At 47.1% G+C, this 17,368-nt stretch overlaps 1 protein-coding gene across 3 annotated transcripts in view; it reads right to left on the minus strand.

Annotated features, from left to right (window-relative positions):
* RIN3 (Ras and Rab interactor 3) overlaps nucleotides 1-17,368 on the minus strand; it is a 68,402-nt gene that overhangs the window by 26,145 nt on the left and 24,889 nt on the right. For 2 of the 3 annotated variants that reach the window (XM_088464294.1, XM_088464297.1), the window contains exons 2-3: nucleotides 1,542-1,719; nucleotides 132-246 (exon numbers count right to left, since the gene is read on the minus strand). In XM_088464294.1, coding sequence (XP_088320420.1) covers nucleotides 132-246; nucleotides 1,542-1,719 — 293 coding nt within the window. The remainder of the gene's footprint in view (nucleotides 1-131; nucleotides 247-1,541; nucleotides 1,720-17,368) is intronic. The other variant, XM_088464296.1, reaches the window with a different exon arrangement.

Below are 17,368 nucleotides of genomic sequence, written 5' to 3' on the forward strand. Positions count from 1 at the left end.
GTCTTCTGTTTGTGCCTCGCGTGTTTATGGATTCCAATATAGAGATCTGGTACTCTGACTGCATTCAGGTTAGTGCTATAAAGCATTTCATGTTAAACGCTCAGTAACGGAAGCGCCAAACGGTGACCTACTTGTCTTCTCCTCTCTAATGTTGTAACGGAGGATGCCAGCCGCCTCTTGCCGATCGGCAAAATGGACCCAGAGGACCATACATTTCATCTCCACATCCCGAGTCACCAGGAAGACCTGTAACAGAGACACAATAGAACAGGACCTGCCATCAGGATTGCTCCTTTCATGAGAATATGGTACCTAACCCTGGCGTCCACCCTCTCTCCCAGTTCCTGCTCACCTAAGCCCCTATCTATCATGACTAGTATGGGGATGTTGCAGTATCCTCTCTACCCCCCTCATCAGTCACAGCGTTCCTCATAAATTGACTCTCTATTCCCCTTCTCCAGGCTCAATGGATAGTGCTACTCCCCCCGCCTCCCGCTGTTACAAGTCTTTACCACTAACTATTTTGATTTGTTCCGGTGTATGTTTTCCTGCTATACATAAAACACGCAGTGCATATGTAACAGATACTGAATGACTGATGTTACTAATACACACTTTTATTTCCCCTAAATGCTTCAACTCAATCAGCTATTGTGTGTACACTTGGGAAACCCTGCTGGGCGCTGTAGTTCAACAACAGCTGGACAGGTTGCAAGCCCCTGGTACCTACTCCGCAAACACTCGTTACATTATTAATCAATGAAAATGCATCTGGAAAAGGGTGTGTAACGATGGCGATCCCTACTTTACTGGCCCAGGAAAATGACATAATTAGGTCTGAGATCACGCAGATGCATCTGGGGACCTCAAAGTTTTGCACCCCCTTTACTGAAGGAGTACTGTTAACACAAAATAAGCTTTTATGTTAAGGCAAAACACATGTACGCTGCACGTTTTCCGAATTTATTACTGGGGACAAGTGGGAGAGGCCAGATAGGGGGGACCCAGGTGGGAGGTGCGGTTAGCATAGCGCAGAAAATTCATCTAGGGATGGACTATCGAAGAGTCCGGATCGAACTTCGTTTATACTCTTAATATTGATATTGCCAAAAGATCCGTATTGGAGGGCCATCGCTAATAGTAATATAAAATGTTAAACATGAGACCAGTGTATCAATGAGACTTACACCTTCTTATAAATGCAGGTTGTATTCACCCCATGACCGATCGTCAGTATAAAATAACGCCCGAGTTATCCTGGCCAGTAAGCCATATTTTCTGCATATTCAGAATGTATATATAAACACAAATGGGCATTTCTACACTAACTGCAGATATACACTGCACAGAGGACACCCACCAGAACAGTGACGCCTAGTGGTTAAATGATGAAAGGTCTAATGAATGAATTACCACCAGCGAGGCAAGGGTTCACCCAAATCAAATGAAATCATATATTTATTATTTTGTGCAGGGGGACTGCTCACAGTTTGAATTAGATCCAGGTTAAAGGACACTTTGTTTTATACACAGTCACCTACCCCTGACGGCTCTCTGCTGAGTATTTCCACCGCTTGCTTAGGGCCCATACACAGCTGAAGCCATACCGGGCAGGTTTTGATGAGCCGGTCTAAGACGCTGATGCCGGATGCCGATAACTGGCCGTTTGGTACAGAATCTGAGCGATGCTGCGTCTCCGTGACTCCAACATCTGTGGGACTGAGAGACACAGACATGAGACGTATATTTACAAAGGAAAACCAGCAACTTGACACTAAGGGGTCTATTCACTAAGCAGTGTTAGGAGACAGAGTGATAAGGTACCAGCCAATCAGCTCCCAACTGTCATCTCACAGTTTGACATATGGCAGTTAGGAGCTGATTGGCTGGCACCTTATCACTTTTCACTCTGTCTCCTAACACTGCTTAGTAAATAGACCCCCAAATCTCATTCTGTGCTTCTGCAGTTAGTAAATAGACCCCTAAGTTATGTATAGTGATCTGTAATGTTGCTCCCATAAAACATGACTACTATTTGGAGAGTAGCGATACCCCCACGTTACCTGACCCCTATCATCTGTACAGATTAACTCCTGACCTATCCGTTTATTATTTTTGTACCTAATTAACAGAAAAGGGCTGCGCCCGATGCACGCTTAGGGGCCCATTTATCAATAAATATTTGCTGCTTATTCCTCCAAAACACCCGTAACCGCAAATATTTAATTTCCCTCGAATGTATCAGATATCTCCGATCCCTGCTGCAATCCCTCCATTCCCGCGCGGCAGCCACATGCCGCCATATTTACCAACTTCTGGAATGCGATGCATTCCCGGGGATTGGCCCCCTGCAACTAATGCCATCTGAAGATGGCGGTAATCCGCTGTATCCTATGGGCTACACATGGCAACATTAGCTAGCAGAGGTTTGCCCCGGAACCCTCCCTGGCAATGGCGGCCATGCATGTGCAGTCAGCGGGACTGTGCCAGGCTGCTCTCCGGGCACATCGCAGGGACGGGCTCCTTACGGAGTCCCTGTCCCTGCGGGTGCTGGATAATACATTCCTGCGCTATAATTGCACCTTGCATTGCATTCAGATTTGTTCACACAGCGTTCTGTGCACCACTACATGGCCACACTCTCCTCACTGGTCCCTTAGGGTGGAAGACACAATGGCCCCGGTTCAGAGGTGGACACACAGGCGGCTGCTGGCGGTCGTCAGGCTGCGGCACTATGCAAATGCCGCTACAAAGCCCTTATCCTGGTGTACATCCGTGGGCATGAGTGTGCAAGGACTGAGACGCCCACTGTCAGTGCCTGGAGATGCTGTGATCCCGCCTGTGTGTCATTAGACATCACCACCGGTGGCATCATGGAAACTTGCCCCTATGACAGGGACGACCTCCAGAGTGAACGGTTACGTCTGTGTGCGCAAACCCTTTACTGACACGCCCATAAAACGCACCATCACTTTGTGGGCGGGATGTACTAAGGGCAGAAATGCAGTAAAACTCCCGAAAATACTGTTTTGGGAGGTTTAACCGCATTTCTCAAATGTAAAAGGTGGGTAACGCCATCTTTAGCTGGCATTACCCAACAGAAGCTTCTTTTCTGGACGACCCCTGAGAGGGATCCAATCGCATCTCTCCCAGCCCCTCCTGCGGTGCCCGTATCAGTCTGCGCTTGTGCAGAAGGTCGCCAGAGGGACTTCTGTGTGTTAAATACGGAAGTCCCTCTATCCGAGGCTATCGCTGAGGACAGCTCTTATCGGAAGAGCTGTCCTTTACCATTTAAATCGCATTTCTAAGTACATACCGGAGTAATTAACGCAAGTAAGATGCGATACTTAGTACATCCCGGCCTGTGTCGGTTTAGCCACCTACCAGTCACTTTACCAAGACACCCAATACCATCCGCCTCGATCGCAGTAGCGCCTTTGTGCGTACACTCTGTGGAACGCATAAGTCGTGCCAGTTTTTAGGTATTTTCGTGCATACGTAGTAGCAAAAGAAAAAAAAATTTGCTAAACTCCGTGAACATGGCCATGGCGTGCCACCTAGAATCAGGCCCATTACCTTTCGCTGTGTTTGTCTGATGATTGTTGCTGGCGCTCTATCTAGGTCATAAGAGTGCGTCAAAATACAGTGGCAATTCTAGGGGTGAGCAAGCAGGGCTATTGCCCGGGGCGTTGTGGCCTGAGGGTGCGGCCGCAGTCTCTTCACTGGTGCCGTCTAGGTAGATGGCACCCGCCTGCTCTTGCTTGCCCTAGCGCAGTCTGAGCATCAATCCGGCGGCGCCTTGACGACCACCACCTCCTTCCCACTGTCTCCAAGACCCTCCCACTGTCTCCCAGAATGCCTGTGCGGCGCAAGGCGTGACGTCATCGCAGCCGTGCCTGGCATTCTGGGACACAGGGAAGAGAACTGAAGACATGGTAGAGTATAAATCCCCTTCTATTTTTGTACCTGGAAGTGACGTGAGTGAGGGCGGAAGTGCAGTTTCCTGTCCATACAGTCCACCAAAAGAAGAACGTTGTCTGCTCACCACAAGATTAGATTCCCCCCCTCTATGCCCACATGGATGGTAAGGAATGACGTTGGACAGTGACTGATGACATCAGGGTACATCTACGGAAGGGGATCTAGCCACAACCCTGAAGACATGGGGGGACACAGAAGGTGAGTCGCTGAGGGAACGGGAGGATTAGGAGGCGGTGAGTTGCTGGGGGTGAGGATTGGGAGGCAGCGAGTTGCTGGGGGTGAGGATTAGGAGGCAGTGAAATGCTGAGGGGAGGGGGCATTACATGTGTGTGGCATAATATATTATAAAGGGCATTACACATGTGGCATAATGCATTATAAAGGGTGATCAATTGGGGATGCTCCGCAAGGACACGCCTCCTCCTCGATTGGTCACGCCCCCTTTCCGGATGCCCGTGAGCAGGAGGTATGCCATCTGTAAATACTTTCTTGCGCGTGGGGGGTGTGCCGGGGGATGCTAGGAACTTCCGCACTGAGCTCCACGATGTCTAGTACCGGCCCTGAACCAGTGCATATTATTGTTTTGAAATGACTGCAATACGCGGATTGATATCCCTATATCTACTACTGGTTACATTTCTTTAATTCAGCCAGTGCAGGAATCTTCCCCTTTTTTCCCGGTTTACAACTATTTGGGAGGCCTATTTCAGATGGAGCTCTTGAACCTAGCAAGGGGGCTGGCGCAAGTGTCGACACGAATGACGACTGCTGCAGCAGTTGGTATAAAATCAGTGGACGGCGCAGCTGCCCGCTTGAAGACGCTGGCTTCCGTGGCTTCAGGTATAAACAGTCACTTTGCGTCCAACTAAAAATACTCAACTGCGCAGTGCGTGCACAAGACTGGCGCCAACCGTAGATATAAAGGGACCTCAGGGGGTGCACCATTAACATCACACAGGGAAGTAAAACATTTAAGTCCAGTTTGCGGTTAATATTTATCTGAAAGTTTGTGTTTGACCATCGTTACTCCTCTTCCTGTTGTGCATTATAGAACCTGAAATATACATTATAATCAATGCTCATGTTTAGCATAGGAAAATAAAATAAATATAGCACTACAAAATGTCAATTGTGATAGAGAATTGACTTTGCTAAGTCACAGTCAGAAGATTAAACAGCAAATGGGACATAAATTATACAGTTGCACAGTGACATCTGCAGAAATTTGCCTGAAACCAGCCCCATTTGCTAGTTCTACAACAGGTTTCTCCTGTTGGTGGAAATGTGAGGAGTGTTTAAGCCCCAAAGCCCCGCCAGATTATGCAGCTACCCGCGTCTGATCAGGCAAGTGCCAGGTGTCTTGGGTCTTGCTCAACCAGTCAAATATATAAAAGTGAAATCATATATTCATAGATACCTGATAAAATGTTCCAAAGTTATCAGATAGTGGCAAAAGGATAAAATTTCAAAGCATAACACGTCAGTTATTGCCATCAAATGTGCTATGACATCTTGAGTGTGAACAGGAGCTGTTAAATATAATAAAAACAATGGAAAGAAGCCTAAACAAATACACTTGTCTCCTGATATACTCTGTGCTGCTGGGGACATTTGTCCTTCCACTATAGATGTGTCCTCAGACACCAAGCGTCAATGTACCATGCAGCAGTGAGACGCCTGGCGCTAGTGAGCTGCGCAGTGCTGAGTAAAGTATTTATCATTTGGATGTGTACCTAAGTCGCTACGTGAAGCAACAAAGCCGCTTCACAACACTATGCTGATTAATTTGATATGCAACACTTTTATATCTGCGACTGAGGGCTGATTCAGACTTGTACGCAAACCCGATGGTTTGCGTACAACACCAATGGTGGGGGGACTGCGCATGTGCAGAACGGGTCTTGGGAGATCGTTCACAGTGCCCCCTAGGCTGCAGCAGGATTGACAAGCTGCGGCCGTCCGGGGGCGGTGGCAACTGAATCGGTATGACATGCCGCCTCTCCTAAGTGTTCTACTTACTAGTTGCGGACGATCGGGATGGTGGGGGTAGGTGTTCCAGCGTCGGGATTAACATAGGCGTCGGTATCTCGACGCCTATGTTAAATCCCTTGCAGGGATTACACTGTCAGGAAGCTGGCGGTCGGCATTTTGACTGCCGGCTTCCTGACCACATACCGTGGCAACGACGCTGACTGTTTTACAAAGGCGCATTAGCAATACTTACAGCATACAACTCTGAATTAAGCTGGGTGGGACACGCCCACCTGACTCCGGCGCTGGAACACGCATTTCTTCTCCTTTCAGATTTGTCGTATTTGTACCAAATTCGCTGTCATTTCAGAGGAGTCAAGGGGCAGGGATGCAGGAAAAGTAGAAATGCGGTCAAACCCCCGAAAACGCGGGTTTGACCGCATCTCTCATATGCACCAAGACCCGGAATGTGATGACCACCGCAACCAAGCCCCGGAGTGCAACGCCATCTTCCTGAAGCCTATAATCTGATCCATCCCAGCATCCCCCGCGGCTATAATCGAATCCCTCCCAGCATCTGACCCGGAAGTCCCTCCATCGCAAAGGGCCGGTCTTACAGAGAGAGCGGTCCTTTGGGGTGTTCATCATGCACACCGATGTTACTAATGAGTCATGCATCCCTATGCCACCTATACAGGCGTTAATGTGATCACTTAGGAGAAAAACAATTGCATCAGATGGAATGTACAACCCTGAGGACTTTGCGGTGTGCTGCCATGTCTGACGTGACGCGAAACCCTCTGACGGCCAGTTTGCATTCAGTGCATGTGGAGTATTATTAATAGGATGTCTGAAAAATCTGCAGTTTTGAGCTTCATAAACTGTGATAGGAATAAAACCACCAAAGTGTCCACTGGGAATCTGGGATGAGCTGTGAGGAATTTATTACTCTATATAGAAAGGGGAAGGAAATATGCCATAGACTCCAATACACTGACACTTTCCAGCGAGTGACCCCCGGGATCTGGCGTCACAGAATTTGCTGGGCTCCATCCTGTGCTGGCAAAGACCTATACAGAATATATTATTATTACAGTGAATAAGGGCCAATTATATGCAGCCCACTTTATTTCTCTTTACGGGTGTGGTATTACTGGCTGACAGTCTGAAGGTCGATATGGTCATTAGGTCGACCATCAATATGTAGGCATGTATTTATGTGGACATGGTTAAATGGTCAACACATTCAAAAGGTCGACATTTAACATAAAAAACAAAAAGACATCAATTGTTTTTGTTATTTTAGACTTACAATCATTTAAAAGCAGATATGATGATTACATTTTTTGTGTTGGCATGTGAAAAGTCGACATTTTGAACGTGTCGACCATTTAACCATGACGACCTTCTAAAAACGTAATTTTTTTTTTCTTTACCGATGACCAGTTAACCGGATACACTCTATGTTAAGGGGACATTAAGGTTTTCTGATATATTGAAGTATAAGCGTCTGGTCTGTGGTGTATAAATGCGCTTCTATATGGAATGGAATGCCCGATACTAGGGGGTACCTACTGTGGGAACTGGGTCACACAACCTGATCATATACTGGCACGTGTACCAATACATGCAGCATTGTTATGTAGCTGTGCACAATGTTCATAGCACAATTCTAAACTAGAGATAAGAATAGATACTGAGAATTACATCCAGCAGATGGTGCAGTCATACATACAAATCCATCCAGAACAAGAGAATAGCACAGTGCCGTGTTCATACATGTAGAACATCATATGCTGAGAATTTAACCTTGTGTGTAGATCAAGAGAAGTGGTACTGTGCATTGTCTAAACCATACATGCCTACCCTCCCGGTTTTCGCGGGTAACCCACCCGCACCCCCGGAAGAGAGTATTAAAGGTAGGCAACTATGGTCACTCTAAACACACATTATATACATAGAGCAAAGCCCTGATCACAACATCATCGAGGCTGTCTGGGATTACATGAAGAGACAGAAGGATATGAGCAAGCCGACATCCACAGAAGATCTGTGGTTAGTTCTCCAAGATATTTGGAACGACCTCCCTGCCGAGTTAATAATAAAAAATAAATAAAAAAAAAACTGTGTGCAAGTGTACCTAGCAGAATTTATGCTGTTTTGAAGGCATCAGAAATCTTGGGGCGCGGTACGCAGATGTCTCTGGGGCCCCCACCTCCTCACCACCATCCCTGACCCCACCACCCACACATCCCTCCCCTGCATGTGTGATATATGATAATGCTAATTGAAAGATATGCCAGCCTTTGAATAAAGTAAAAATACACTACGACTTCGGCACTGTCTCTCTGTCACTGATGATGCCGCTGTAGTTCTTGACCAACATCTCTTCCAAGGATTTCTTGCTGATGGTGTTGTGGCTGCCTCAGGTGTAGGAGGGAGTGTGTCTGTAGCCAGCCATCTTCAGTCCTCAGCCTCTCATCACCATCCTCAGCCACCTCACCTTTGTCTGCCCCCATCACCTTCCTCAGCCCCCAGCCTCTAATCATCTTCCTCAGCCCCCATCAACCTTCCTCAGCCCACCCATCACCAAATCACCTTCCTCATCCCCTTACCACTGCAGCCATCAGTGAAAGTTGCGTGCGGGCTGTACCGGACGTGCGGCACCAGCGACGTGACCTATGACGCCACGCCACCGCATCGCCAGCTGAAAGGTCACGCCTGGCCCGGGTCGCAACTGACCAACCTTCCAGAGCCCAGTGCTGCCCGGACCAGGCTACAAGGGAGATGCGCTGCGGTGGGTATGGGTCCCAATGGCGGTCGCACTACACAGACTTGAGCAGCGAGTTCACGGCCCCATTTTGTGCTCCTCTGGATCTCGGGGTCCGGTACAGGTGTCCCCTTAGAGCCCCCCCCCTGTCGCCAGGCCTGGTCACACCAAACAACAATTTGATTTAGATTTCTCTCTGTGCATTCTTACTGTGCAACATTTTTACCACACCTGCCTAACACAGAACAACATGTGCCATATTCTGAGCATTGAAGCCTGTGTGTAAAAGTAAAGTAACACAGCTCTCAAGCTCTGGTGCTTCTAGCACACTCCGCTGATGCAACAACTGCTTAGATACAGACCAGAGTGTGCTAGAAGCACCAGAGAGTGACACCCCAGACAGGAAAGAGGAACTAGAATGAACACTATTGTAAAACATAAGATAAGTGGTACTATGCTGTGACCATACTCAAAGAGCAGTAAATACTGAGAACTGGTAGTCTGCGTTTAAACAGTGTTAAACAGTGGCTCCAATAAGTCAGGGGTACCTGGATATATTTCTTGTACACACAGTAATTCTTACCCTGAAATACACTTACACTGAAAACATAAACGTCTTACTCTCACAGCCCCAGGAATACGAGGCACGCCCTGCACCAACCCTTCAGTCTTGCTGCGATTTTCCTTCTCTCTAGAACAATACACAGAGATCCAGAGAAGGCTGGAAACTTGCCAGGATTTCCTCCTTGAGTTCAAGGGGTGACATCTATCCAGGTTCTGCAGTTACCGGGCACACGTCCATCTTATCTGCATCCTACAGTCACAATGGAGCCTTCAGCATCCTTCCCGGGGAACATGAAAACCTCCGATACTGGGGTAGAGTCCAGGAAAATACATTCAGCCTATTCCCAAACATTGTTATACAGGAGAACTCGCCACAATGTACACACAGAACCGCATTAGAGCACGTTCCACTCAGTATTAGAGATGTGCGCCGACCCCCGTGTTTTGGTTCTGGATATCCCCTGCTTTTTCCTTGGTGTTTTGTTTTTCGGTTTTGGATCTATATTTTTCCCCAAAAATTATATAAACAGCTAAAACATAATTTGGCCACATAAATTGTTCCTACAGTATTAACCTTAATAACAATATTGATTTCACTATTTTTCACTAATACAGGCCAAAGGCTGCAGCGAGCTGGGCTAAAGTAAGCGACAGAGCAGCGGAACAAACGCATGGCAGTTTAATAAAATATAGGACATCTATGAAACATTGCCACACAGCAGTGGCAGACAGGATGGCAGTTTAATCAACTCTAATAATGTCAGTCGGCAATGCCCCAAATTGTGCCAAATGTAAAGGAAAGAGGCGCAAGATGGAATTGTCCCTCCCACCCACTCTTATGTGGGATATAAAAAGGACATGCACAGTCTAACAAACCAAGCACTTTAGCCACTAGGACTGACACTTTCGTGGCTGAACTCCGTGGTTTGTTTGGGCCCCACAAAACATTTTTTGGAAGGACTACCTTCAATTATTAAGGAGGAAGTTGATGAGAGTGTTGGTGGTGGAGATTGCATGTGCTGGTCCAAACTGCTGGTAGCTGATGCTGGACTGCTTGTTATTAATTACAAATTATTATAATATTGTTAAACAAATTGCATGAACTCGCTGCTGTTAGACTACAGTGAGCTGCACCCCTCTATAACATGCTGAATTTGATAAGAAGTTAATTTTGGTATATTTAGAGAGGCAGGATCTGTAACTGGTGCGGCTGTTTCCCGTGTTGTACTCAAGCAGATTAATACACAGGTATTAGGATATATTTATAACCATTAGTGGACTAAATTGCTGAGTGAAGCCTGATTATCCGGTTTCAGCGATCACATACATTATGTGTTATAGAGTTACTGACTACTGCTATGTCCTCCTCATGTACATTCATGTTCTTTCTAGTTTCTCCTCAATACTCCAAATCTTTACCAATAAGTATCAAAAATGTATTGCCTTGCCCCCCAACAAAAACACGAACATATAAATATTATAATATTTTACTATTATTCTTATTAATACAACAAAATAAACACATTTTCTACATACTAGTAGATTGGAACCATTGGATGAAAGACAGGACAGTTTAGGACACTAATTATATATATATATATATACACACAATTTTTTTTTTCATATTCTATTGATAGAACTCATTTTAAAATTTGGGACTGTTCCCAGGGAAATTCCTAAACTACTGTGAGAGAATCGGAATGTTATCATGTGTTAATTGTAGATAATTTTTATACTAAAACCATCTGGAGCATTTCCCCTCTCCAAACACCCTAATATTCCAAATTAAAAGTACATCATTACAGCCATACTTGGCGGCTATTTCCTCCTGGCCTCCCAGCAGATGTCAGGCAGGGAAAACCCAGATGGGAAGTGTGAATCGCAGCATTGGGCAGTCAAGGGAGGGGGGAGCCATGATAATGAACGATAACTGCCTCTAATCTGGAGAAGTGGGGCAGCTGTAAGAGCCCCCCCCCATACCATGCCCCCTGCTGCACAGACATTGCTGCCACCTACCAGCGATTATCGATAAAGCCCACATGCGTCAAGATACATTACCGTAGTCGCTAGCAGTTACATTTTACGGTCAAGGGAGCTCTCGGAGGAGATAGTGGGGAGTGTCTGCAAAAAATTGCAGTATTGTCGCATCCGCTTCCGGGACGTGTCACATCCTGCGTCTGCGATCCCATTCACAAGAAAAAAATATGTCTCCGTGTCTCAGTTCCAGCGCCCATTGGGTTACTCAGAACTGCGATAATCAAATGATCTGCAACTGATGCTGGGCCTCTGAGCGCAGAATTGCAAAGCTGAAGGTGGGAGCCGCAAATCCCGGCGACTGCGACATTTGCATACGTAGGCACAGCAGCTGCTTACACAGATGCGGCAGTAGTGTACAGCTCTGTAACAGGCCCATGAGTAAAACAAGAAGTTATTTCAATTATGACCTTAATTCCCAGGATTCCCACCAATCATAGTGCAGTATACGATGGTACAGGACAGCACAAAGGAACAGCAGCAGTGCAGGACACTAAGGGAGGATACATTATTACAGATCAGTACACACCATCCCACGGACCAATATACATTATTACAGATCAGTACACAGCATCCCACGGACCAATATACAGTGGTACAGATCAGTACACAGCATCCCACGGACCAATATACAATGGTACAGATCAGTACACACCATCCCACGGACCAATATACATTATTACAGATCAGTACACACCATCCCACGGACCAATATACATTATTACAGATCAGTACACACCATCCCACGGACCAATATACAGTGGTACAGATCAGTACACAGCATCTCACGGACCAATATACAGTGGTACAGATCAGTACACACCATCCCACGGACCAATATACAGTGGTACAGATCAGTACACACCATCCCACGGACCAATATACATTATTACAGATCAGTACACACCATCCCACGGACCAATATACATTATTACAGATCAGTACACACCATCCCACGGACCAATATACATTATTACAGATCAGTACACACCATCCCACGGACCAATATACAGTGGTACAGATCAGTACACACCATCCCACGGACCAATATACAGTGGTACAGATCAGTACACACCATCCCACGGACCAATATACAGTGGTACAGATCAGTACAGACCACCAGTGTACAAAGTTAGAAACACTATGAGCCAGGATATAATATTAATAAACAATATAGAGGTCCTGATATTCAATTATAAAGCTATATACAGGGGCACATACAGGACAACATATGGGTTTAAGCAATATATATCGGACATATGGGAACAGTATGCGCAATAGTGGAGCACTATACAGTGACCCAGGACAGCGTATTGTATCACACAGCAATATATTATGGCTGAAGGCAGCACATAGCATCAGTGAGCCCCTCCCCCTTAGAATGTAAGCTCCTATGAGCAGGGCCCTCTACCCTCTTGTGCTTCTCCTTACTCTGCCTTCATCTACTTCTTGTGGTGCATACACACGGTCAGATTTTTCTTTCAGATATGAACGATAACGATTTAAAAATCGTTCAGTCGTTCATATCTGAAGGAAAATCGTTCATATCTGACATGCCTGAACGATGGACGATCTACAATGCGCGTTCCCGATGGTCAGATAACGATATCTGACATCTGATGGGTTTGCAGTCAGACTTGGACGATTCCATTCATTTTAATGCAGTCAAAAATCGTTCAAAACTTTGGTAAAATCGTTGAAATCGTTCATCTGACAAATCTGACCGTGTGTATGCTCCATTACTCATATAAATGATATTAATAATAATAATAATAATAAAGTGAGTGTTACACAGAGAGCAGTAATCCAGCCTAAGCTACGCGCACTCTCATGTCTGTCCTCCTGCCCGCTGCAGAGACCTAGTTCATCGACAATGAGCTTAATAGTTTTTGCAGATTGAAACTTACTTCAAATTTAATTTCCTTTTATTTTAACCACATTTAAATATATTTTGTATTGCACACATTTCCCTGGCAAAATGTTTATTGTGACCACTACATGCTCAGAGACAAACAGCACGGTCAGCAACAACACATACAGAAATTATACCGTGATTAAAACCTAGAGGGACAGTCGTGCCGTCACACAGAAGGCACAGAGGGGCAGTCTCTCCATCACACAGAAGGCACAGAGGGGCAGTCTCTCCATCACACAGAAGGCACAGGGGGCAGTCACACAGAAGGCACAGGGGGGGCAGTCTCTCCATCACACAGAAGGCACAGGGGGGCAGTCACACAGAAGGCACAGGGGGGGCAGTCACACAGAAGGCACAGGGGGGGCAGTCACACAGAAGGCACAGGGGGGCAGTCTCTCCATCACACAGAAGGCACAGAGGGGCAGTCTCTCCATCACACAGAAGGCACAGGGGGCAGTCACACAGAAGGCACAGGGGGGCAGTCTCTCCATCACACAGAAGGCACAGAGGGGCAGTCTCTCCATCACACAGAAGGCACAGGGGGCAGTCTCTCCATCACACAGAAGGCACAGGGGGCAGTCACACAGAAGGCACAGGGGGCAGTCTCTCCATCACACAGAAGGCACAGGGGGGGGGCAGTCTCTCCATCACACAGAAGGCACAGGGGGCAGTCTCTCCATCACACAGATGGCACAGGGGGCAGTCACACAGAAGGCACAGGGGGCAGTCTCTCCATCACACAGAAGGCACAGGGGGGGGCAGTCTCTCCATCACACAGAAGGCACAGGGGGCAGTCTCTCCATCACACAGAAGGCACAGGGGGGCAGTCTCTCCATCACACAGAAGGCACAGGGGGGCAGTCTCTCCATCACACAGAAGGCACAGGGGGGCAGTCTCTCCATCACACAGAAGGCACAGGGGGCAGTCTCTCCATCACACAGAAGGCACAGAGGGGCAGTCTCTCCATCACACAGAAGGCACAGGGGGGCAGTCACACAGAAGGCACAGGGGGGCAGTCTCCCCATCACACAGAAGGCACAGAGGGGCAGTCTCTCCATCACACAGAAGGCACAGGGGGGCAGTCTCTCCATCACACAGAAGGCACAGGGGGGCAGTCTCTCCATCACACAGAAGGCACAGGGGGGCAGTCTCTCCATCACACAGAAGGCACAGGGGGCAGTCTCTCCATCACACAGAAGGCACAGGGGGGCAGTCTCTCCATCACACAGAAGGCACAGGGGGGCAGTCTCCCCATCACACAGAAGGCACAGAGGGGCAGTCTCTCCATCACACAGAAGGCACAGGGGGGCAGTCACACAGAAGGCACAGAGGGGCAGTCTCTCCATCACACAGAAGGCACAGGGGGCAGTCACACAGAAGGCACAGGGGGGCAGTCTCTCCATCACACAGAAGGCACAGAGGGGCAGTCTCTCCATCACACAGAAGGCACAGGGGGGCAGTCTCTCCGTCACACAGAAGGCACAGGGGGGCAGTCGCTCCGTCACACAGAAGGCACAGGGGGGCAGTCGCTCCGTCACACAGAAGGCACAGGGGGGCAGTCGCTCCGTCACACAGAAGGCACAGGGGGCATCATGGAAGCACAGAGGCAACCGTATCGCCACACAGAAGCCAAAGGTGCAGTTTATTGTCACACAGAAGGCCGAAACGCCATAAGACAAAAGGCACAGGGGGCTCTGCATTGCAGTGACGAGCGGTGAGGTCAATGACTGGGGAGGCACACATGGAGATGGGTCTGAGTGCTGGGAGCCTGTCTTACCCTCTACTCACTGAAACTCTCCCCTCACTACACTAAGCTTCAGTTTCCAGTGATTCTCCTACCTGCATCACTGTGTCTTCTCTTGCTGCTGCTGACTAAGTTGAGCTCCGATCTCTGAACACTGTAGTGCACTTCCTGGTCACATGACACTTCCAAGGTGTCCATCAGTGCTCAAGACATGCCCCCCCCCGCCTCCCCATGCCTCTTAGCTGTCTTTCTGTGCAGCTTACTGACCGTGGTGTGGCCCTGCAAGCAGTGTCTGACTATACAGATGCGAGGCTGAGCGGTTGCTGCCTCATCTCTCGACTCCCTGCCATCCCAGAGAGCTCCACAAAGCTGGCAAGTAAAAATGATTACTATAAACAAAAGAGGTTTATAAGTTATAAATATCTTATTTATATTATGCTAATCATTTTTATATCAAATCTCAGGAGTATGAGGCTCTGCCTCCCCTGAGTTCATGTCCCTGCTGCATTGTCATAGACGGTACAGGGGGCTGCCGTGCAACACAGGATCTGGAGTTACCAGTGTCAGCACACAGGAGATAAAAAGTATACATAGAAATGGATTCTCAGACCAGAAGCTTGGGGCTAGGGGAATGTATTCTAAAATATGTTTCCTCTGTATTTCCACAACAACGGAAAACTTCAATTCAACAAAGTCTTGATCACTGGCATCTGTAGCGAAGACGGAAAATTTTTAACGGTCAAACACACGGGGGCGTAAATGTAATAGGGGTGCGGAGTTCCGACATCGGCGAGTGACGTGCGAGACCGCCCAATGATTTATAGTAGCAATTATTTAACCTGGTTTTGCTGGTTAAAGAACTGCTACTTTAAAACACCGGGCAGTCTTGCGCAGGACTCACCGATGTCAGAACTCCGCAACCCTATTACATTTACCCCATAAACTGAATTGAAACCACTCGGGGCCGGGAACAGTCACCGTATGGTATGCAACAGCAGTATATTAAGGTTTATCCTAACCCTATTGGGTTGTCAGACGATATAAGAGGGGCACAGAAGAGGGGTCTCATGATTAGTGGCAGAGTTGAGACATAATAAAATGTTCTAAAATAAGTAACAGCAACAATAAAAAAAAACACACACCGACTAAAGTGGCAACTTCGAGGGATCTAATGGACACTAGACGGAAATCATTTAAATCTGACGTTACATGTTTTGCTACTTTTAAAAAATATATTGCTTTATGTTTCAGTCTTCCTTCTGTGCTTTTAAACCATGTGTATATATCATTGGCAGATTTGTTTATTGTACTGGGACACAACACAGCTCTGTGCATAGTTGTATTTCGACCAGCGACCAAAGGCAGTAAACTACCATAGGGCTACATGCCCACAATATGGCAGCAGGAATATGCGCCTAATGAAGGCTTGCAGGATTCTGGCACATACTCCCGGCTGCGCCTGAAGGGACCGGATGGGGATGTTCTGCCCTAGGCCGTGTACAGTAAGGGCATGTTAGTGTGGCAGAACAGGTTCAAACTGGCAACCAGATACATCCTCTGAGGAAGCCATATCATTTGCGGGTGGTACGGGGCAGGCGTAGATGTACTTATGATGATGACGGTCACCAGTACGCTCAGTTTGCGGCTGGCAGGGCACTGATGCTGCTTTCTCCATTCCTCGGGCGCATATAATGTTTTTGTTTGGGAAAATGCCAATGTTTTTGCTAAAGCACCCATACTTAAAATTGAGAGTTGTTCTCGTTGTATTAGACAGGGTTTTATTTACGTTATTCAGCCGAATAGTGAATAAACATTCGTCAAGCAAAACAAATGGTTAAAACCATGGACGCAAGTCATTGCGACGTATGCCTGGTGTAAAACGTGCGCTTTTGCTGCTGATGTAGAGCTGTGCCTATTTTGTGATGTACACGGCATTTTGCAGTCAACACTGCAATAGCCTCTATGGCAGTTAAGCTGCAGATCACCAAATCATCATTAATTTAGCAATTAAATTAATTGCAATTTTCCATAGTAGTGGAGCAAACACTTTGTTGATGGATCAGCCGGACGGCCGACAGACCGACTGATTTGGTAAGTATGTCTTACTGTGCATACCCTCACAGAACTGGCCAACCGTTACGTCTGGCCGCAGGAACCAGTTGTGACGCCATCGTCACTGGTTCCTGCGTCAAGCGTATGGGTGGGTCGGTTGCCCGTACACACAGGCACATGTGCATGATATATCTTTCAACTATATAGAACTTATCTGCCGTACTGCACAGCTGAAGCGATATATCTAAACGGTGTGGTTCACAAATATATATCTTGTGTATACACCAGCAGACGGGTCAACACGATATATATCACCCAGCATAACTGCTAGACAGAG

Source organism: Taudactylus pleione, unplaced genomic scaffold, assembly GCF_031769625.1.
Source record: "Taudactylus pleione unplaced genomic scaffold, aTauple2 ptg001628l, whole genome shotgun sequence".
In the NCBI taxonomy this organism is placed as follows: domain Eukaryota; kingdom Metazoa; phylum Chordata; class Amphibia; order Anura; family Myobatrachidae; genus Taudactylus; species Taudactylus pleione.